The 24,737-nt window shown below is 41.7% G+C and overlaps 1 protein-coding gene across 1 annotated transcript in view; it reads right to left on the bottom strand.

The window, feature by feature from the left end:
- The window catches only part of LOC139715629 (otoferlin-like), a 141,286-nt gene that overhangs the window by 19,034 nt on the left and 97,515 nt on the right, over positions 1-24,737 (bottom strand). The window contains exons 35-45 of the mRNA XM_071627189.1: positions 17,479-17,505; positions 12,591-12,722; positions 11,749-11,931; positions 9,698-9,789; positions 9,064-9,234; positions 8,157-8,314; positions 6,665-6,807; positions 5,269-5,456; positions 4,316-4,557; positions 3,298-3,467; positions 1,554-1,654 (exon numbers count right to left, since the gene is read on the bottom strand). Coding sequence (XP_071483290.1) covers positions 1,554-1,654; positions 3,298-3,467; positions 4,316-4,557; positions 5,269-5,456; positions 6,665-6,807; positions 8,157-8,314; positions 9,064-9,234; positions 9,698-9,789; positions 11,749-11,931; positions 12,591-12,722; positions 17,479-17,505 — 1,607 coding nt within the window. The remainder of the gene's footprint in view (positions 1-1,553; positions 1,655-3,297; positions 3,468-4,315; positions 4,558-5,268; positions 5,457-6,664; positions 6,808-8,156; positions 8,315-9,063; positions 9,235-9,697; positions 9,790-11,748; positions 11,932-12,590; positions 12,723-17,478; positions 17,506-24,737) is intronic.

Below are 24,737 nucleotides of genomic sequence, written 5' to 3'. Positions count from 1 at the left end.
AGAAATAGAAATAAAAAATTGCATGAAAAACATTTGAATTCAGAGAAAAGAAAAAAAAAGTTTGACCTAAAGCCATATATCTTGTCATGATAGCAAAATATACAATGAACATTGAATATCACACAAACATAACAAAACAGATGCATATACATGTAGTTTTTCTACCAGCTGTACAAGTATGCATGTTGATACCCATCATCTTACTGCTGATACCGGTATAACCTGAAAACTGGAGTCACTCTTCCTGGTCACGTGGGCGTGGTTGCAAGCAGAAGCAATGGATGCCCGGCAAGCTCCGGTAGACATTTATGAAGAAGGGTGAGAGCTCTGAAGAGTTTCTTGAGATGAGGACTGTCGCACTTCCTGTCACGTGGTGTTCACACACGTTTTTCCTCTGCTCTCTCTTTGTAGGGGTGTGGCATGCATCCGGGGTTGCCACCACATTCATTGGTAGCAGCATCACCAACATTATCATCCTCTATCTACTCATCATCGTTACAATACCACTACAGTGGTATCACACTCACTATGACAACCACATTCTCCTTTGCCATGATGATGATCTGTATCAGCATCGGCAGCTTCATCAGAATCAGCATATTTTATCGTCGTCATCATCACTATGGACATCTCCTTCATCATCATCTCCATCAACATCAACATCATCGCCATCATCATCATCAAGTTATGCATCATTACTCATCATCATCCATGTCACAATCAACTTCTATAGAGACACACCTCATTTTCATCACTACATGAGGAAGGGCACTGCTACAATGTGCACCTCATGGTAAGAGAATATATGGAGAGATACAAGGCATTGCATCAAATGCTCCTGTACAGGAAAACACCAATACAAGGCCAAATATGTCATATCATATTGTATCCTATCATATCATATCATATTATATCATATCATCTTGACAGATGCCTCTTCCTTTGGCTGAAGTGGCTTGAAAACTGGTCAAGGTCTGATACTGAAGCACAAACACACAGTTCCATTCATGTGTGGAACTGAAGTTGGAATAAATCACATTGATTTATACTTCAGCAAAAAAAAAAACAACAACAACAAAAACACACGACTGCATATCCCGGCAACTCGTTGGTCTTCCTATACATGCACAAACGTACATAGAAGTACAAATGTACATAGAACACTCAGAATCTTGTACCAGGAGTTGAAATAGCAGTCTTGAGGGTGTCCTCTGGTGATGTTGCAAGATGACTGTCAATCATAAAAAGTTCTCAAAACAAAAACCCAGCCATCAGAAGGCCTCCATGATTGGACAGAGATTTACAATTTATACAAGATGTACTTGAATTCAGGAAGAGGAAGAGAGAAAGAAAGGGAATCAGAGACAGGGGAGAGATCAGAAATATGATTCCTTTGACACAAATTGGAGTTCCACGTTCCTGCAGCAATTGCAACATTGGAATCACGAGAGCATTGATGTCTATGACACTCAGGCACGTATATTCAGTTATTGCAAAATAAAACTGGGAGGAAAAAAGAGAGAGAGAGAGAGAGAGAGAGAATTTCAACATACTTGGGTTTTGGGAGTGGGTCTGGTTCATCCCTGGCCTTCCCGGCTGGGCTCTTCTCCGCTTCTTCCTCGGTGAGGAGTGAAATCTCCGCCTCCACTTTGCCCTGGAGGGAAGAGATAGGAAAGATGTCAGGAATGGACAGACAAATGTGCATCGGATGACGTACATAGACCAAGGTTTTAATCCCCATCCCATCTTGATGCCTACTACTATCTCTGGTATCACCATGTCAATAAAATTTTCATGTTTGCCTCTATTCTGATCATTTTATTACAATGTTAAAAGCTCCAAACACCTTTGAACCCTAAAATTTTTATCAGCAGTACATTTCACTTTTTATTGAGATTTCCTTTTTTTCCCCTTAACATTGTAAGAGGTTTCACTGCCATCTCATGAAATTTCAATAATCACCATTACATTGTCGTTATCATTAATGCCAAACCAATTGCCGTGACTCTCCCTTTTAATCTTAGACACTATCACCTTTTCTATTGTCCTTTTCATCAACAAGTTTTCTCTGCCCTATGATCACTGCTATCCAAAGCCTAATTCTGCCTCAAGGACACTAACCATGAGCTATTCCCTCAATCTTATGCAGATTCTCAATGAATGATCATCTGGTCTTGATTCTCTTCTGTTTTTGTCATTATCAGCTCTGTCACTTTATTTACTGTTACTAAAACCATCGCAATAATGTTAATCAATATCATCATCATCATCACTTTCATCGCAACTTTCATCATCACTGTCACTATTATCACCATCGTCTTCAACAACACCATATAAATCTTCATTATCATCTCCCTCAGAAATATGAAATCATCATTCTAGTCATCATCATCATTATAGTCACCAGAGTATAGTATGCATCCTGGGGCCCGTTTCATAAAACGTGTCATCAGTGACAAGTTGTCATAGATGTGACAAGCTACTGAAATCCTTACATCTGATTGGCTGAGAGCAAATTTGTCATAGAAATGTGGCAGTTGTCACTGATAACAAGTTTTATGAAACGGGCCCCTGGTATAGCTTTGCATGTGAGCTGCAACAAGGGATTATTGCATCGAGTATCAAGTATCATCCTCCAGCTCCAACAACACTCTTTTCATAATCTCCATCCATATCATCTTTGCAACATCAGGGGCAGCAGTAGCATCTTCCATCTCATCACTACAGCCACCCAATTCTTCCTTTCATCCTCTTTCTTTTCTTCTCCTTCCTCATCATCACCATTGTCACTACTCTCCTCTCCCTCCTCCTCCTCCTCCTCATCATCATCATCATCTCATCATCACCATCACCCACCACTGCTACTGATTAAATCCCAAATGCAGTTTTTCTATACTCACGGTGAGCTCCTCCACCTCCTCCTCTTCCTCATCATCATCATCACCACCATCCTCATCATCACAACCACCATCACCACCAGCACTATTGAATAAATCCCGCATGCATTTTTTCTATACTCATGGTGAACTCCTCCTCTTTCTCCTCCTCCTCCTCCTCCTCATCATCATCATCATCACCATCACCATCATCACCATCATCACCATCCTCATCATCACAACCACCATCACCACCAGCACTACTGATTAAATCCCACATGCAGATTTTCTATACTTGTGGTGAGCTCCTCCTCCTCCTCCTCCTCCCCCTTTTTCTCCTCCCTCCTCCTCTTCCTCATAATCATCGTCACCATCACCACTACCACTGATTCAATCCCACATGCAGTTTTTCTATACTCACAGTGAGCTCCTCTCCTTCCTTCTCTGACTTGGCTATGAAGGGCCACCAACCCTTGGTCCTCTTCAGCTTGAAGATGGAGACCATTGGCAAGCTCCTGAAGGAGTTGATGGAGCACTTCTTGGATGTCTTGGCTCCTCTTGGGAACCGGTTGAGGTCCAGGGCCACAGAACCTAGAAAGAAGACAGGACCAAGTGTACTCCTAACCATGCTGTCTGTGTTTTATAATTTTTGTCATTTTTTTTTTACCCATTTCCTCCGGTATGCTTCCCAAGCCAACCATTAGCTCCAACTGTCAATGAAAAGGGGTAACATGTGATTCCCAGCCCCTGCTCTACTGTCCTGGCCATTTTCGTGGGTGTGGCATTTTGCAACACCTGTCCAATCATGATTCTTAAAAAAAAAAGATTGATTCAAATCTGACCACCCGTCACATCAGTATCATCATTATACATGTAGTTATCATCACCATTATTACTTTTCTTATAACATAAAGTGGTAATATTCATGACAACAACAGTGATAAAACTAATGAAGAACATAGTAATGACAACTATAATCATCATCATTATCATTATCAACATCATCACCATCACCATCCCACCATCATCATCATCAACATCATCACCACCATCATCACCATCACCATCACCATCATCATCACCACCATCATTGTCACCATCACAGCATCAGCATCATCATCACCATCACCATCACCATCACCATCACCATCACCATCACCATCACCATCACCATCACCATCACCATCACCATCACCATCACCATCACCATCACCATCACCATCACCATCACCATCACCATCACCATCACCATCACCATCACCATCACCATCACCATCACCATCACCATCACCATCACCATCACCATCACCATCACCATCACCATCACCATCACCATCACCATCACCATCACCATCACCATCACCATCATCATCACCATCACCCTCATCATCACCATCACCATCATCATCATCACATGGAAAAGGCTGTTTCATGCTCACCAAGGAAGTCATCTGCCGAGAAGTGATCAGCATCCCAAACCTGGAGAGAGAGGCGGGGCGGCACCTTGTACTCCGTCTCATCAATTGAGAAGGCTGACTCCTTCTTCTTGATCACCATCTTCTCCTCGGCGGCCAGGTAGTCGAACTGGAAGATGAAGCGCCAGTTGAAGTTGCCCTCGCCGGTCAGAGAGCGGTAGTGGACGTCGGTGGACTGGGAGTCGGTGTTCGGGCCGAGCAGCCATCTGAAAGGTGATGCAAAGAACAGAAAATATGAAATGTTAAAGCATTATACCGTGCACATCCACTATTGGGGAAAGTGCTTTAGTGGGAATCCAATTTTGGTGCAATGAAATTCAAAGTAAAAATTTCTTTCAGGCGAGTTACACTGCATAATCAAGAACTTGCTTTTAAAGGGATCGAGTAGTTGTGGTTGAAATTGGGGAATTCAGATCTTTACTTTTTTGCAAGATAATTAGAATCTACTTATGAATAATTAAAGAGCATACAATTCTGAGAGCAATTCATAGTTTATTTCATGAGAATTAGTTTTGAAATGGATGAGTATTCAAACAAAAAGTAAAACAAAGTGATCCTAAGAAAAGACTGGTCTCCCCATTTATCAGGACCTCTTCGTTTTTGGACATCTCAGCCATTTCACACCTAATTTTTGTCAAATAAGCCTTGAAATCCTCGAAGAATTTTACGTTCTTTTATATTTCACAAATGATTTCTAATTACCTCTCAAAACATTTGAAATCTAAAGGCCCAACTCAACAAATACACTACCATTCCTTTAAAACTGGGTTCACATTTTGACTGAATTGCTAGCAATAACCACTCTTCCATTATTGATGTCTGGGTTTAATGAGGTTGTATGCCTAGAGCAGAAGTTCCTCAGTAATGTGTAAATCCATGGATGTCAAGTTGGCTGGTGTCTTCCAAGGAAATCTCACCCCTTGACGTAGATGTCGCTCATTTTCTCCCCCGTCAGCAGTGAATCGTCCTCGAGAACGACGTCGTCGGTATTCCAGACGATCACTCTGAGCTCGTACCGCTTGGGCTTGCGCGGCGAGATGTCCACCGGAGCACCGGGCAGCGGCATGTCCATGGGAAACATGTCCACCCACATCTCTATCTTGCCCTGTCAGAAAAAAAAAGAACATTGTTATAAGCTCCCTTGTGGAGACATTTGTTATGAGCTACCTTGTGGAGACATTCATTATGAACTCCCTCGTGGAGACATTATATAGTATATCTAATAATAATGTTTGACTTGTTTAAGATTTATTATTGTCTGATTTTATGTCAGTACTGTCTTTGGCAAAATTATTTTTTAATAGGATCACATTTTTTCTCTTCTCTTCTGTTTCCTTTTAAAACAACAACACCAACAACATTTTTGACAGAAAGTGATCATTAATGCAGAGGGGTGACAATGCGCTTTGATAGAAGATTTTTAATCAATTATCATCCTTTGTACAAATGTATTTTCTAAGATTGTGAATGCTGATCTACATATATCTCAACAAACATATTGGAAACAGGAACCAGTGGGAATCAAACGTGTCACGTGTCAACATTTTTCATGTGGAAGGGTACGAGACAAGACAAAATAAGAGAAGTGAGAGGGAATTTAAAGGGCAGGATGAAGTGAATGGAGAACAGAAAAGAAGAAGATGAGATGAAGAGGAGGGAAGGAAGAAGACAAAGAGAAGAAGACCACAGATTTATACAGAGAAAGGGAGGGAAAAATGAAAAGGGATTGAAATTGGAAAGAAGTGAGGAAGAACAGGACTAAGAGGCAGCAAGAGAAGAGAGCAGAAAGAAAGACAAGCACAGAATAGAAGTCAAGAGATGTTTCAAGGAATACTTAATAGCGCACAGAAATTGTTTTATGGAAAATTGGTATCACCTGTCTCTCTGTGGCAGCTCTCTGTTCGAATTCCCACTATAAATCAACGGACCCTACACACACACACACACACACACCTGTCACCATTATGGCTAAGAGCTAAATATTAGGTGCGAGTTTTTTCAATTTGTCTCCTATGAATTGAATTTGTTAAGATCGCAACTGTTGATCTGTAAATTAACAGACATGTCAATTAAACAAATTGATTAATTTAAGAAACTCATACCTAAATCTTCACCCCTTTAAATAATATCTTTCTTTCAGCTAAAATTTACTTTGATAAATTTGTAACTGTCAGAAAAATTAATGTCACAACGAGAAATTTGTTGTGCTTGTATACCAAGTGATGTGATTGGTGTAGCTTGAGAACATCTGTAGGTATATATCATTGCTATGGAGTTTAATCAATAATCCCCTTTTTGGCTGAAAGATCTCACCTGTTCAATGCCTGGCTTGTCAGGGTGGTAGAGGGACCGTGTCTCCACATGTTCAGGCACCAGCTTGCACCCCACCTGTGGTATCTCATTCCAGTGGAGAAGGGCTTCCAGAGACGTCAGGTCATCAGTTGGCTTGCTGTTGCCTGGTTACAGGAAAATGGAAGACATTCTTCACTCATCAATTCATTCATGTATCATATTTTCTATTTTATGTTTTTTTAATGCAATAACAACAAGTAAAGTAGAAGAGCCCAGTGACATGGTAAACTAGTTTCCTGCTACATACCATGTACTTGTCATGGTGTATATTACTCAAGTGGACTTTCTCAATCTTCGATTGACATTATCACCCTAATCCTACCTTGTAACTGAAATCATGTCCATCAACTTCTCCTTAAAGTGTTTCCATAACAAGGACTGTCATCAACGTCAGCATCACCGTCATTACCATCAAACACTTCATCATTTTCAGCGATTCTAAAAAGATCACGACAAGGATTACCCTCAAACACCAAAAACTTGATTCCTTTCTGACTGTCCTTTGATGAATAATCACATCACCAAAGAAATCATCATCACTGCTGTCATCTTCATTAGCACCAGTATCCACACAGAGCCCTTGTTTCCTTTCTTCTATTACCACTATTCTCTTCATACTTGTCCCTTGTGTGGTAATCACAACTTTTTTTTCCCTCCTTTTTCTCCTCTCCTTCATCATCTTCATCATCATCATCCTCATCTTCATCGTCATCACTTCACCATGACCATCCCCATGAACACGACCACGTCCGCGACCATCACCATGACCATGAAAATGACCATCATCATCTTCATCATCTTTACAATCATCTTCTTCACAATCATGTCATCACCACAATCAACATCATCTCCATTAATTGGCATCTTCATCAGCAATACCAATTCTGTCTCCATAGCAACTCTTCTCCTCTCCTCCATTGACATCATCATCACTACTATGAATATGCATATATGCTAATTTGTGTACTCATGAATATAACCCCATGTGGTGAGAAGTTTCGAGAGGTCGCACACATGGCACTCGAGGAGTAACATCAGGGTTTGTCGTTTTAATTCCTCCTATATGATAGGTGGTGAGGTGGCTTTATTATCCTTGATTGAAATTTGATGCATGTGCGGTCGAACGTGTCCATCTTATCTTCTAGGTTTAAACACTCTCATTTACACTTTCTATGCCAATAAGTCAAACACACTGTCAAATTTCAGGCACAGACCTATATACAGGATATTAATATGGCATACAGAGGATTATACAAAGGATTGCTTTGAAACCACAATCACTTTTTTTCCCCTTTCTCCTTTCAAACATCACCATCACCATCATTATTGTCATCATTATCATCATCGGAAGTGACAGCAAAATCATACTGAGCGTAACCATCAGTGATAGCTGTCATCATCCTCATCACCCTATCAGACACCTTTGGTTATCCAAGATTACATCATTCAGTACCTCCTTCATCCTCAATGAACTTCTCGCCCAGGTAGACGTTGTCGCCAATTTGGACCTTGCCGGGGCTGAAGACGGGTCCGTCGATCTTGGCTTCGGCACAGAGCTTGGTCAGAATCTGGGACGGCTTCTGGGGGTCCCTCCAGTTGTTGTAACCGTACCTGGGTGCACAAATTTGATGTTGAAATGATGTAAAAGCTGGTCTCACCAGTCATCAGCTTGATATAAAATTTCTGTATTTTTTTTTTTAGAAAAAAAGTGCTCGCAATACAAAACAAGAAGCAAGGATTAGTTAAATGATATACAGCCGTTTGCATGAAGTTCTTGTGTCTTCCCTGAAAATTTACTTTCAGAAACAGATCAAAGGAAATAACAATGTACAGGCAATTGTCATAGAAAGACAAAATAACATAATTGCATGACAAAAGTATGCTTTTTGCACAGTTATGTCACAAAAAGGGAATAAAAGGATTAAGAACCTGCAGTTTCATGTAGAAAAGTACAATCTATACTCCAGTATGAGCGTTTTCCTTTTTGCATATGACCTGAAAGACAGTCAAACATATCTGCCTACAGCTAACGAAAAAGAGTAATACGGCAGTTCAAAAGAGATTTTGATTGATATTTTGGAAATGCTTATGAAGTCACAAAAAATGGCTATGACTAAAAAGTTTGAGATGGAATATTCCTTTCTTGCCAACATATGCTTTCTCTTTTTTGTTGGGTATTCACCCAACTACACAAAAAAGAAAATATGTTTATTCCAACAGTCTTTTGAGCCCATAAGAAATTCGAAGCACTTAGAAAGAAAGGCGGAGAAAATGATGCTCCAAGCTTCTTTTTTGTCTTTCAATCCACTTGATATCAAATGCACAAAGGAAGGCTCTGTCACCGTATCCTCCTTTCTTACAGGTTGAACTCTCTGGAGATTCCACAGGTTGCACGATGCTTGCTGTAATAGCGGTTCTCGAGATCGATGATCGTCTCGCCGATGAGATCGTCAGAGCCGATAAGGTCCCAGTCGTAGATCTGGACCACCAGTTTGGATTCCATGGGAAAAGTGGTCTCAAACTCAAAACACCTTGTGAAACAGAAACATATATTAAGGGCTTAAGCACACTCCATATTTTCATATATTTCAGTTTTGCATGTTGTAATAACAACAGCATTTAGTAACAGTATGCAACACTTTATGTACAGCATCCATCCTGTAAACTATGCAAAGGCACAAAGGAAAACACGAAAGAGAAATGTAATTAATTGTGACAGTATATTTCATACAATGTTTACCCTACAACGTGCTGAAAACTTTAAAATGCAGATATTCTGTATTCCGTACCCTAATTTCTTGAATGGACCGTTGACCGTATTTGATCACAGAGTACAGCCTACAATGTTGTACCTCGCTGAAAGTGAAGGGATTACGTTAACCTGTTGACAATGAGCTGATTCTGCTACATCACGCATTTCCCATAGACACCTGCCTGAGAATACTCGGGACTAGTCGTCAACGGGTTAATAACCACAGTGATAACGTCACTTACTTGCCAAATGTTGGGTTGAGGTTCTTGGAGATGTAGTGTTCCTTGTCACAATTCTTGTGCTTGCCCAGGATGATCTGGACGTAGGGGTCAGCCTGCGTGTGGTCAATCATCGGACAAGAATATGGAGAAGTGGGGTAGCATTATTACTACTCAGTACTCAACAAGAACATGCCCAAAGCATAGCTTGATTCCTTTCATTATGTACACTTCCTTTGCTTTGTCTTTCTCTGCAATTTGTAATTTAGGTAGGTTGGAGTAAACGCTGCTTTGGCCCCAAATGAAGAATTTCCTTCATTAGCAGGAGCCCATGAAATGCAATTTTGATATTGGGGTCCAAAATATAGCTGGATATTAACCAAGTCAGAACATATTTTACCTGGACTTTCCACATGCTTGACCAGAAATGGAATGGATAGATATCAAAGAAGGTCAAGTATATTTAACACACATGACATATTTGACTAAAATTGGCACAGAAAAGAAAAAAGGATATAAAAAAAAAAGAAATGACAGCAGAGGTACATTGTACTATGCAAACATGGCTGTTAGCCTACAACTTGTAGATATAGAATTGATATGTCTTTTTAAAGCATGACGTGTTTCAAGAAGAAAAGATCTCCATTTGGTCGAAATTGTGGCAGAAACAACTAGAAATATCACTGAAGGTGATTAATACCCCCACCCCGTGACGTCAGTCTTACCCAAGGAATGATCTTTCCTTGATCTTCTGCCATTTAAATGCCGTTACCATGGCAACGCAGCTTCCGACACATCTGAAAAATATGTCTCGCACATCTTCCCACCAAGACTATTGTGTGTGCCACATTTCATAAGCTTTTGTCAAAAACTGAGGAAGTAGTTCAATCCACAAGATCTTTCCTTGATCTTCCGCCATTAATATGCCGTTACCATGGCAACGCAGCTTCCGACACGTCCAAAAAATATGTCTTGCACATCTTCCCACCAAGACCAATGTGTGTGCCACATTTCATGAGCTTCAGTTGAATACAGAGGAAGTAGTTCAATTCGCAAGATCTTTCCTTGATCTTCTGCCATTTATATGCCGTTACCACGGCAACGCAGCTTCCGACACGTCCGAAAAATATGTCTTCCACATCTTCCCACCAAGATCAAGGTGTGTGCCACATTTCATAAGCTTTGGTCAAAAAACTGAGGAAGTAGTTAAATCCGCAAGATCTTTCCTTGATCTTCTGCCATTAATATGCCGTTACCATGGCAACGTACTTTCGGGTACTGTCAAAAAATGCGTCTTGCACATCTACAACCAAAGGCACACATCTGTACCAAGTTTCATGGAAATTGGGCAAAAACTGAGGAAGTAGTTTGCAACACAAAATTTTCCATCATTTTGGCTCATAATATGTGAGCTGTTACCATGGCAACATACTTTTTGTCACTGTCAAGAAATGTGTCATGCTGACCTATATCCTAAGACAAACATTCAATATGAACTCCATGAGAATTGGAAGAACACTGATGAAGCAGTTTTGCCATGAAGCATTTTGCCCTATATTTTACCAATAACATGCCGTTACCATGGCAACGCACTTTTTGCCACTGCGGAAATATGTGTCTTGCACATTAACATATTCAGATGAACATCTGTACCTAATTTCATAAAAATTGATCAAAAACTGTGGGAGGAGTTCGCGACGCAAGATTTGTACCCATTTTTGCCCATAATATGCCGTTACCATGGCAACGTACTTTTGGGTACTGTCAAAAAATACGTCTTGCACATCTACAACCCAAGGCACACATCTGTGCCAAGTTTTATGGGAATCGGTTGAAAACTGAGGAAGTAGTTCGCGACGCAAGATTTGCAACGGACGGACCGACCGACCGACCGACCGACCGACCGCCCGACCGACCGCCCGACCGTCCGCTGATTCCTATATACCCCCTTCAAACTTCGTTTGGCGGGGGTATAATGATGAGACTGGACACTCTGGACCAATCATATTAAAGATCCATTTAGTCTTACGAAGGAGATCGATGTGACATGAAAATTCTGTCATCATCGTCCTCACCTTCCCGTTGACATCAGTTGGGTGAAGGTCCATGGCCTTGACGATGTAGACCCTGACCAGCACCCCCATGGGGTCATTCTTGGGCAGTCCCTGGAAGTAGCCTAGGTTGGGGTCATTGGTGCCAAACATCTTCACGGGGTCAACCTCAGGTGGGAGGGGCCACTTGTAGAGGGCCAGGGCTCCCTGAATCATGGCAGCAATGGGTGAAGAAATATATAGTAGGTAGATTAGATGAAATATAGAAATATAGAAAGATAGAAAGATAGATAGAGATGAATAGAGAGGTAGATACAAAGAAAAAGATAGATACAAGGTAACAGAGAGATACAGATACACATAGGTAGACGGAGAGGTAAATAAACATGGATGAACAGATTTTAAGAGTGATATATAGATGAAGAGATAGATAGATATAGATAGATAGACAGATAGATAGATAGATTGACAGATAGATAGATAGATAGATAGATATAGAGATAAAATAATAGAGACAGAAAGACAGGTAGATAGAGATAGATAATACATATATAATTACATAAATTGACGGGTAGATATATAGATGGGTAGATAGAGGAGAGATTAAGAAGGGAAAGAGAAGAGAAATACTAGTACACAAACACTGAGGGACCACACAGTGAATAGAGGATTTGAAACAACTACTAGTATGCCTTCATAATAATTTCTATACTGTTTCAATCTGACCGGTCCTTGTCGCTTCAATCAATACATTTCCACAATACATGATTGAGTACACTAAGAAAATCAAAAGGGCACAAGGATACCATTAAAGAAAAAAATTAACAAAGCAAGAGGGTTTTATAGGAGGATGAGGTTCTTCTCACCTTGAACTTTCCAACGACCCTACTCTCACTGTCCTCATCCCCGGTATTCTTTCCCCGGAGGAGCTCAAAGGTGTGCAGCCACTCCTTGAAGCCGTTGAAGTCTGGCACATTCTCCAGTTCAGTTGGGTAGAACTATAACATCCATGAAACGTCAACAGGAAGGGAAAGGGACAGACAGAGGGACAGACAGACAGACAGACAGACAAACAGACAGAAAGAGATAGGGATTGTAAGGTAGTTCATTCATTCAAACGTATGGCACAATATGCCGGGTTGGTAAGTGTTCCTGACTACAGCAGCTAGTCACCTGGGGAAAACACGAGGAGTTAGCATCAATTGCCTGTTTCTTGCTTGGATCGGTAGGGGGACCAATTCACAATGTAACACCCTGCTTTTTGCAATGAATGAATGATGGGGGTTCTTTATATGTGTGTGAGTCAAGGCTAACTGACACATGGGACCCCATTTAATGTCCTATCCAAGGGACAGAGTGTTTTTGCCCCTTGCTATAATACGAGCTGGAGGTACACAAGACATTGCTCAGTGAGATTCTGGAATTGAACCCAGTAGGCATGCAAGATCTTTTGCATGCTTGTCATTACACTATCTTGTGATTGCTTTTCAGAATAAAGCTTTCATCTAGCAAACGTAATGCAAGCAGAAAAACTGTATTATTTCAAGGGCCAGCAATATAATTTTTTGCCAGAGATCACAGATACTGAAAGGAATCATGGATTTGGAATGCTTCCCTCATAAAACTTCAAGAGCTTTCGAGAAACAATCCGAAGCCTTGCAACTGATTGACAAATTGCCCTACGTCGACGTAAATTTGAATAATCCGAAGCCTCTCTTAAACTCTACCAGAATATACAACAGAAAAGGAAGGTAACGCACTGCAGTTATTTTAATACTGCAAATAAATTTTACATAAATGTACAATATGTCATTTTATTGTGAGTATGTATGCAAGTATGTAATCATGATCTTTTGAGATTACTTTATACAGAATGATACAACAAAATGCTTGGTTTACAGAAAGGCTACCTTTGTATGTACAGTGCCGACCGCGGGAAACGTCACGCTTTTCCGAGATCTGGACGAGGCCACTCACGCGTATCCCCGCGGGTACCCGCGGGTATACGCGTTCAGTGGACGAGTCCATCCGCCCGCACGGGAAATCCATCCTAGGGAATTTGCGTCTCGATAGACGCGTGTTGGACGAGGGTGGACGAGGGTGGACGAGGGTATTCAAGGGCACATTCCCGTTATATTTAACCAAGTTCTATTCTGACCGCTCAATCAAAATACATTTCATGGAGTTCCAACTTTCCCCATTTTCATCAAATTCCAATTTTCGATTTTCGATTTGATCACACTCTGATGTCCACTGCCTTGATTGTTCGTTTCTTTCTAAAGAAGTACACCTGCGGAAGTTGTGCACATGCGTTCATCACTCAAGTATCAATAATTATTAGAACATATCGACATCGGTTACGATCATCTAGCCTCGTGGATCCGACACCGCGTCTGCTATTCACGACTTTTAACGACCTGCGCCAACAAAATTTCATTGCTGAAATTTTGGTGGCCCAATCGGGCCACACAAAAGTCGGATGTTTGCCTTTACTTTTGGTAATGATCAGCGGTGACAATCGGCTCCATAAGATGCAAAAATGAATGTCGCATGTTGGCTTTAGATCTTGGAAATGAATCACGCTAACATTTGACTCCGTATGATACTAGAATAAATACCGAATGTTTGCTTTGGCGTTCGGAAGTGAACAATAATAATATTCAACTCCGTACGATGATAAGATAAATGTCGGATGTTTGCTCTTACGTTTGAAAGTAAATAGCAATAACATTCAGCTCCGGAAGATGTTTAAGTAAATGTCGAATGATCCCTTTGACGTTTGGAAATGAATAACAAATATTCAACTCCGTACGATGATAAAATAAAAGACGGATGTTTGTCTTTTATATACTTTCGAAAGTAAATAGCAATAACATTCGGCTCCGGAAGATGCTAAAATAGATGTCAGATGATTGCTTTTCGCTCGCAAGTGAATAGCAGTAATATTCTGCTCCATACGATGCTAAAATAACGGTTGGATGTTTGCTTTTAAATTTAGAAATGAATAACATTAACAGTCAGCAGCGTTCGATGGTAAAATTAATGTTCAATGAGTGCTTTGATGTTCGGAAATGAATTACAATAATATTCAACTCCGTATATACGATGATAAAATATACAATGTATGTCTGATGTTTGCTTTTACGTTCGGAAGTAAATAGCAATAACATTCAGCTCCCAAAGATGCTAAAGTAAATGTCGAATGATCCCTTAGACGTTCGGAAATGAATAACAATAATATTCAAGTCCGTACGATAATAAATAAATGACGGGTGATTGTTTTTACTTTCGAAAGTAAATAGCAATAGCATTCGGCTCCGGAATATGCTATAATAAATGTCAGATGATTGATTTTACGTTCGGAAGAGAATATCAGTAATATTCTGCTCCATACGATGCTAAAATAACTGTTGGATGTTTGCTTTTAAATTTCGAAATGAATAACAGTAACATTCAGCTGCATTCGATGGTAAAATTAATGTTTAATGAGTGCTTTGATGTTCGGAAAGACTCAGATCTTTTTCTTTTTGTGTGTGTGTGTGTGGACATGGACGCCATTGGGAAATATCAAGCTCGAGACAATAAGTGGCCACTTACAATATAATGACCGACCGATGTTGAAGGTAGATTAAATCAGTAACTAAGTCAGATATTGGGGAACCAGTAAATAAATAGGCAGCGATCGACACTTCGAAGGTTTGCCAATCTAATGTGCAGCGATCGACGTCAGAAAGTGTCAATTAAATACGTTATTTACGGTCGACGTCGAAGGTTGATAAAATCAGTAAGCAGCGATCGATGTCGAAGGTTGATAATCGGATGGGTGCTGTTCGTAATATTCCGAAGGTTCGTAATTCCGAAGGGTCGTTAAATTCGAAACACACAAATTCCCTAAACCTACAGGTTCGTTAATCCGAACGTTTGTGGCGTTATTCCGAAGGTTCGTTATTCCGAAGATTCATGAATCCGAAAATGAAATTAACGGAACAATATACCTTCTGAATAACGAATCTTCGGAATAATAGCTACCGATGTGTAAGGTTGATAAAATTATTAAATAGCGACCAATGTCCAAAGTTGATTAGGTCATACCGTCCGACGTCAGTGATCGAGAAAACTATAATAGGTATAGCGTCCATAATGTCGAGATCAAATAAAATTGAGCAGCAACGAAGTGTCGAAGGTTTATGCAATCAACTTGGTATCGCACGACGTCGAATGTTCAGCAAAATTATCTGATTTATCCGACATTTGTTTTAGCATTGTAAAGAGGCTAAAGTTACCGTTATTCATTTCTGATCGTAAAAGCAATCATCCAACATTTACTAGTATTTTGACACCTTACGGAGCCGAATGTTACCGTTAATCATTTTCAAATGTTAAAGCAAACAACCGACATTCATTTTAGCATCTTACGGAGCTGAATGTTATCCTTTTTCATTTCCAAACGTGAAAGCAAACATCCGCTATTTAGCATCTAACTGAGCCGATTGATACCGTTAATCATTTCCAAATGTAAAAGCAACAATCTGTTATTTATTTTAGCATCGTTCAGAGCAGAACATTACCGTTATTCATTTCCAAATTTAAAAGCAAACATCCGACAATCATTTTAGCATCGTACAGAGCCGAATGTTACTGTTTTTCATTTTGAACGTCAAGGCAGACATCAGACATTTACTTTACCATCAAACGCAGCTGAATGTTACTGTTCTTCATTTCGAAATGTAATAGCAAATATCCGACATTTATTTTATTATATGGAGCAGACTGTTACTGCTATTCACTTCCAAACGTAAAAAGCAATTATCTGCCATTTTTTGGGCATCTTCCGGAGCCAAATGTTATTGCTATTTACTTTCGAAAGTAAAAGCAAACACCCGACATCTGTTTAATCATCATACGGAGTTGAATATTAGAGTTATTAATTCCGAACATCAAAGGGATCATTCGACATTTATTTTAGCATCTTCCGGAGCTGAATGTTATTGTTATTTACTTTTGAACGTAAAAGCAAACATCCGGCATTTATTTTTATCATCGTACAGAGTTGAATATTATTGTTATTCATTTCCGAACGTCAAAGCAAAGATCCGACATTTATTTTAGCATCTTCCGGAGATGAATGTTATTGCTATTTACTTCCGAAAGTAAAAGCAAACATCCGACATTTATTTAATCATCGTACGGAGTATTATTGTTATTCATTTCCAAACGTCAAAGGGATCATTCGACATTTACTTTAGCATATTCGGGAGCTGAATGTTATGGTTATTATTTTACTTTCGAACGTAAAAGCAAACATCCGGCAAATTACTGATACTTTTCAAATGATTTTCGCGGATCGATTTCAGCTAATTTCCTTCATGTAGCCGATGGTTGACGGGAGAGTTTGATTTTCATATCATTAATTCCGCGCTGGAGCGCTCGGGCAAATGCGGGTGTTTAGACGAGCGTGAAAGTGCGGGCGACTTCCCTTGTCTGTACGCGTCCAAACGCCCACGTATAACCTAGTACGCCCGGACGAAAGGGCTTCCCGCATTTGCCCTAGGGGTTTGCGTGACGTTTCCCGCGGTCGGCACTGTAAGTCTTCTTCCACATTTTCCCCTATACACATTTTGTATAGTCGATCATAGAGCAAATAAAAAAAAGTAACCTGAGGATATCATCAATGCTGATCAGCCAAAACAAGTCTTTGGTAGAGTTAAAAACATGCTTAGAGTGAAATTTCCATAAAGAATCTTCCATTCTTACCTGGATCAGGCAGAGATCAAGTTCCTCCTGTGTTGAATAAATAAAAACAAACAAACAAAAAATATATCAGATGTTTCATATAAATATCAGTTTCAGTGTTTCAATGAGATGACAGGCATGACTAAACAGCAGGCATACCCACAGCAATATGATGATGATTTACCTCATGCAAACTATGTAATTATGTGCAAATTCTGCTTAACAGACATTAATTATTTTTGTCTCCTACTTCTCCCTCCTTGCATGTTAGAATTAAAAGATAATAATGTGCCATAATGACAGTTTTTGGACATGCATATTTTTATTCACAACTGTTATCAGCTGAGTTCATGTAGCAGCATTAAAAAAAAAAAACTCTTCACAAGTCAGTTTTGAAAAGTCACGAAATATTTTGATATGAATTATTGCAAATTACTCTTTGAAATTCTATGTTGCTATGTACATACAGCTGTGCACTTCATCACATAATTTATCTTCTTTTTTATACTATCCATATTTTTTTCTTTCCAGCCAGCTTCAGAAAACTTCTGTCTACAATAAAATGAGAATATTTTAACCACTAAAAAAATCTGTTTTTGCAAAATACATGAAAATGCCTACTTTGCAAAATATTCTACATTACAGAGATTTTATCACCAGCGACAATGCAGTAGGCATATATTAAACATGTATGCACTTTCAAAAAGAAAGTCAACATATTATAAACTGTTGCGGCATGAATGAGATGGGTCTGTAATGAAAAGACTAAAACTATGAGCCTATGCAAATTTATGCAAAGAAGACCCATTTTTCTCCCCTGGTAACAGTCCCCCCAAAATGAAATAGGCCCACAGTTGGTCAAGCCCAATCTTAGCAAGGCCAAGTCCACATAGCAACAGTTTGCTCATTGGATAACACCTTAGGCAAACATGCAAATTAGCCCAAGGCTGGTAGGAGATGCCAACTCCTCACCATAGCCACATCACTAAGACAAAGGAAAGTCCAACGGCCAACATCATCTTTCATGTTTAGGAACTTTTACACCAAGAATTTGTGGAAACCAAGAGGCCAAACAATTGGTGAGTCAAACATTGAATTTAATATAAGTCATATTCATTACTGATGTTAATTGTAGCATCATGTTGAGTGTAATTAATGAGAATTAATCCTCAAAAAGTTAGTAAGATTTCATCGGAACATAAGAAAGTTTGCATTAGCTATGCGTGCACGGACGGTCAGTGCACTCTGTGTGTGTAAATATTATGCCTGCACTGTGTTGGTATATACTCTCCAGTGGAGAGAGAGAGAGAGAGAGAGGCGGAAGGAGAATAGGCCAGTGCAGGACTTTGTTTGTTGCTTAAGTTAGGGTTAATACTGCATAATTGTAGCTGTGAATAGTAGAATACACTATTATGTTCATTGTAGATATATTCCAATCTTATATCCCATGTTTATGAGAGTTTGAAGTAGTTAAAAGAAGTTTCAAAGTTTGTTTGTAGCTTTCTATGAACCTAACTGTGTATGTCAGTGTATATGTATGCGTAGTGAAATTAGGTACATGTATTCAGGAAGGAGTACACACACACAGGGGTTCGTAGTTCGGTGCACTGCGTTGTGGTAGAAAGTCCAAGAAAGATACTGTTGCCATAGGAACAGTTCTCCTCTGCAGTGAGGGTTGTTCGCACAGTAGCTTAATCAGGATTAAAGTTAGTTTCGTTTTAGGTGCGTGTTAATTGCAGGATTAAGCACTTGATTGCAAGGTGCGTAGCTAATTATAAGCAACATTGTATATATTAGTGTTATATACCTCAGACATGTATCAATGCTGTGATACTGTTTCATTTATTAGTTATAATTAGTAACTTCATGGTTAATAATGTACGTTACATATTAAGCGATTGTAAACATCAACTTATGTTGGTACAAAATGTTGTATATAGTGTATATTACACGCTGAACTTGCATTTATTATGTTTAACTTCTTATTGCATTTCAGCGAACCACTCCACGCCTATACACTCCACGCCAATACACTCCACGCCAATACACTCCACGCCAATACACTCCACTCCAATACACTCCACTCCCCTACATTCACTCCGTGTTTACACTTCAAGTTACACTCCACGCTTCATTCTATGTATGACACCCAACAAGAACGTGTATATTCCATGTTTCATACAATGATCAACGTTTACGTTCAACGACGATTAACGGATTGGAACTGCACTTGTTGTTGTGACTGTTTGTTTATTGAAGGAGTGCGTTCGAATCAACCTCCCTGTAGCTTATTTACGCTGGAGAAGCTACATTAGTTCGCAATTTGGGACTCTAGTTTGTGATTTCTTGTTCATAAGCTCACGAATTGTGTTTACTTCGCGTGAAGAGAGAACTGAATTCGCAATATGACAACCAATACGGAGCGACTTCCACAAACTGACGACCAAGGTGATGATGATGTCACGACCCTCAAGCAGTCGTGCCGTGCTTATGCTGGCAGCCTTACAAGAAAGTTCAAGGAACTGGAAAGCTGTATGTTAAGCACGGACAATTATGAGGCCGTTGTAAATAAGGCTGGCCAGTTAGATGACACTTTCAAATCGTATAAAGAACGCTTTGGGGAGTATCATGCATGGCTAACTGGCCAGGAAGCAGAATCTGCGCTGGAGGAATTCCAATCCAGGCGGAGGAACAAGGAAGAGTTTGACGTCAGGCTGGCGAGCTGGATGGCGAAGGCCAAGGAGAGCGTGCGGGAGACGACGCACCTGGACAAAGGCGGGGATGACGATGACGACAACGCGTCGCTGCAGTCTTCCGCGACCAGGAGCAGTAGGTCATCACGGCGCTCGACAAGCACCACATCCAGTGCCAGACTGAGGGGTGCTAAGATCAAGGCTGAAGTCGCGAAACTTAAGCTCGAACAAATGAAAAAGACACAAGAACTCAAGATTGCTCAAATGAAGATTGAGCAAGAACTCGCTGCTGTAGAGGTAGCAAATGAAATGCAACAGGCGCAAGTAGAGGCTCAGTTGCTTCAAGAAGAAATTGAAGGTAATTGCGCCAGTGAGGTGAGTGCCTCCATAGTACGTAGTGTACGTAACGTAGATGTAAAGAAGAAATTAAATCCCAATGCCCCTGTTTGGAATGCAAATGATCAATCAAATGCCCGTGTAAATGTTGATGTAAGCTCCACCCATGTAAACGCTAACGTGAATAACTCTACAATGCCTGACATTTTCTCAGCTGTTGATCTGGCCATGAACATGCCCAAGTCTGACCTGACACAATTTGATGGTAATCCATTAGAATATTGTAGTTTCATTAACAAGTTCGAGGCTACTATTGAGTGTAAACCAGTTAATGATAAGATGAAATTGATGTATCTAATACAGTTCTGTGCAGGGAAGGCCAGAGATAGCATTGAGAATTGCACATTTCTAGGTCCAGAGGGGTACAGAAAGGCCAGAGAAATCCTTCATGACCAGTTCGGGCAGCCCTTCCTGGTGACCACTGCCCACATGAGGAAAGTGCTAAGTCGTCAACAAATAAGACCCAACGATGGAGCTGCTCTGTGGGACCTCACCAGGGCCATGCGGCGATGCGAGATGGTCTTGTCGCACATGGGATTCCGGGCTGATATGGACAGCTCGGATAACCTGCTGCGGATCCAACAGCTCCTTCCTATGCACATGCAAGCAGAGTGGGCAAAACGAGCACACACCATGATGAAACAGCGGGTGTCACCGACCTTCTCGATGATGGCTGATTATATTGAGGAGTGTGCTCAACTCTCCTCTAACATGTTTGGTCAGAACATAGGCAAGGGCAAGACGACTACCCCCAAGGATGACAAGAAGTTTGCGAGTAGTGTCAAACGAACAACGCTAACCACGCAAGGGCAATCACCAAAACAGGCATCCCAGTCACCGTGGAGGTGCACATGCTGTTCTCAGTCACACAGCTTGACATCATGCCAGCGCTTCAAGCAAATGTCCCGCAATGAAAGGTTGAAGGTGATACGACAGGCACGGCTGTGTGACAACTGCTTCAAGCCAGGCCACCTAGCCAGGGAGTGCAGGCAGGACAGCAACTGTAAGGTCGAAGGTTGTAAGTGGAAGCACCACACCCTCCTTCATTTCCACGTCTCAAAGAGCAGTAACGAAGGGCCACAAGGGCAGAAATCGAGCACAGTGACAAATCAAGGTGCCAAATCATCGGAAGAGCGTGTGATAACTGGGGCCGGTGACCAACCAAAGCAAGCTGATGAATCAAAGGGTAACAATTACTCAAACAGCGGCAAGTCCACACATCTTAAAGTGTGCTTACGGGTTGTGCCGGTCAGAATCCATGCCGGTGTCAAGATGGTGGAGACATGGGCACTGCTTGATGAGGGAAGCGATGTGTCCCTATGCGATGCAAGCCTGGTTGACGAGCTTGGACTCCAGGGGAAAAGGAGAAAGTTTGAGTTGATGACAGTCAACGGAGCTCACACCCAGAAAGATGGCCTCGAAGTGGGCTTCACCGTCCAAGGTCTTGATGGCAAAGAAGAAATTGATCTCCCACGTGTCTGGACAGTGGATACGTTACCCATCTCAAACAGCCTTATCCCCAACAAAGAAAGTATCAGGAGATGGGATCATCTGAGGGGAATAACCTTCCCTTCCATTGACCAAAGAGAGATCAAGCTCCTAATCGGTGGGGACACCCCAGAAGCATTCTGGGTTATGGAGCAAAGAAGGGGTAAGAGGAAGGAACCCTACGCCATACGGTGCCCCCTAGGATGGACGCTGATGGGACCAACATCAACAGGGGAACGATCTTCAGCAAGCGTCAACTTCACCTCTCTTGAAGATCCTCTCCAGAATCAACTCAAGCGGTTCTGGGAGTCAGATTATGGAGGATACTTGGTTGACGAGAAGACAGCCGACTCTGTTGAAGACCGACGCGCACTGCAGATCATGAAGGAAAGTGCTACTATCATTGACGGTCATTACGAGGTTGGTCTGCCATGGCGCCACTATCCCCCAAGTTTGCCAAATAACCGACATCTGGCACAAGCAAGACTTCGGTACCTAAAGAAAAAACTTGAAAAGGACGACATGCTCCACTCGAAGTACACAGCAACCGTCGAAGACTACGTTACGAAGGGGTACGCAGAAAAGGTGCCGACTCAGAAACAAGAAAACCAGCAGTCAGGGAAGAACACTGAGGAACGTACATCGGGTATATGGTACCTCCCACATCATGCAGTGGTTCATCCACAGAAGCCTGAAAAGGTCAGGGTTGTCTTTGACTGTGCAGCAAAATGCCAGGGTACCTCTCTCAATGACGAACTCTTACAAGGACCGGACCTCACGAACAACCTGGTGGGAGTACTGCTGCGATTCAGACAAGAACCGATTGCAGTGGTGAGCGACGTGGAAGCCATGTTCCACCAAGTGAAGGTCCCAAAACGAGACTGTGACACATTACGTTTCCTCTGGTGGGAAAATGGAGATCTTTCATCAGAACCAGAGGAGTACAGGATGAAGGTGCACCTGTTTGGTGCAACGTCCTCACCCAGCTGTGCTGGATTTGCACTTCAAAAGACTGCTGAAGACCACCAGGGAGAGTACGACCAGACTGTAGTCGACACAGTACGGAAGAATTTCTACGTCGACGACTGTTTGAAGTCGGTGAAGGACAAAGAGGCAGCCATGAAACTGGTGGAAGATCTGAAGAAGCTGCTACAAGAGGGTGGTTTCCGGCTCACAAAGTGGCTGAGCAACGACCGTGACGTTCTGGCGGCGATACCCGAATCCGACAGGGCAGCATCGGTGACAAGTCTTGAACTTGATGAGTTGCCTGAAGAGCGCACGCTGGGCATCCTGTGGAATGTTGAAATAGATGCCTTTGGATTCAAGGTCAGCATGAAGGAGAAGCCTGCAACAAGACGTGGCATCCTTTCCATTACGAGCTCCCTCTACGACCCACTAGGATTCGTAGCACCCTTTGTCCTCACAGCTAAAGTGCTGATTCAGCGACTATGTAGACGAGGCCTATCATGGGATGAACCAATCTCTGAAGAGGAAGAGAGGGAATGGAGAAACTGGATGCAGGATCTCCCCAAACTGACTGGCCTCAAGATACCAAGATGTGTCAAGCCGGGAGATTTCCAGGAAATCGCATCAGCACAGCTTCATCACTTCTGCGATGCATCAGAACTAGGCTATGCATCGGTAGCTTACCTACGTCTGACAGACGTCACAGGGAAGGTGCACTGTTCTTTCCTCATGGGGAAATCCAGACTGGCACCTTCGAAGTCTGTTTCCATCCCAAGACTAGAGTTGATGGCGGCTGTCCTGTCAGTGACCGTGGATCGATTCATCAAGGACGAATTGGAAATTGAGGTCACGGACACAACATACTGGACAGACTCGACGTCGGTGTTACAGTACATCCGGAATGAGAGCAGACGATTTAAAACCTTCGTGGCAAATCGTGTTGCTAAAATTCACATTGCGTCCACACCATCACAATGGCGTCACGTGGACACGGCATCCAACCCGGCTGATGATGGATCCCGTGGCATGACAGCAACGGAGATGGTGAAAAATCCACGTTGGCTGAAGGGTCCGAACTTCCTGTGGCAAGAGGAAGAAAACTGGCCAACCCCTCCAGAAGTTCTGCAGGACATCCCACAAGATGATGTGGAGGTGAAGAAGGCTAACGTGAATGCAGTGACGTCAACTGACAGCCTAGATGAGCTGTTAACCAGGTTCTCTTCATGGAACAAACTCAAGAGGGCTTTCGCATGGATACTGCGCTACAAGGCATTTCTACGACACAAGGGTGATGCAGGAAGTGTGAGAACGGGACACTTCACAGCAAAGGAGCTAGAAGACGCAGAGCTGGAAATAATCAAGCAAGTGCAGAGAAAAGCCTTTCCAGCAGAAATGTCAAGTGGAGGAAAGAAAGGAACACCTCCAAATTCAAGCACACTAGACAAATTAAACCCCATCAACGTTGAAGGAGTGCTGAGAGTTGGAGGAAGACTAGGAAAATCCCCGCTCTCAGATGATCTGAAGCACCCACTGATTCTCCCTCATGATCACCACGTGACTGCCTTGCTCGTCTCCTACTACCACCACGATGTTGGACACTCAGGCGCCGGCATGACGTGGACTGCACTCAGAGAAAAGTACTGGGTAATCCGAGGTGGTGCTACCGTTCGCAAGGTATTGGGAAATTGTCTGCAGTGCAAGAAGAGAAGCTCACAACGAGGACAACAACTCATGGCT

Source organism: Diadema antillarum, unplaced genomic scaffold (assembly GCF_040938485.1).
Source record: "Diadema antillarum isolate AM-2024a unplaced genomic scaffold, OU_Dant_1.0 scf00000006, whole genome shotgun sequence".
Classification (NCBI taxonomy): Eukaryota; Metazoa; Echinodermata; class Echinoidea; order Diadematoida; family Diadematidae; genus Diadema; species Diadema antillarum.
This window is presented reverse-complemented; position numbering and strand designations above follow the sequence as displayed.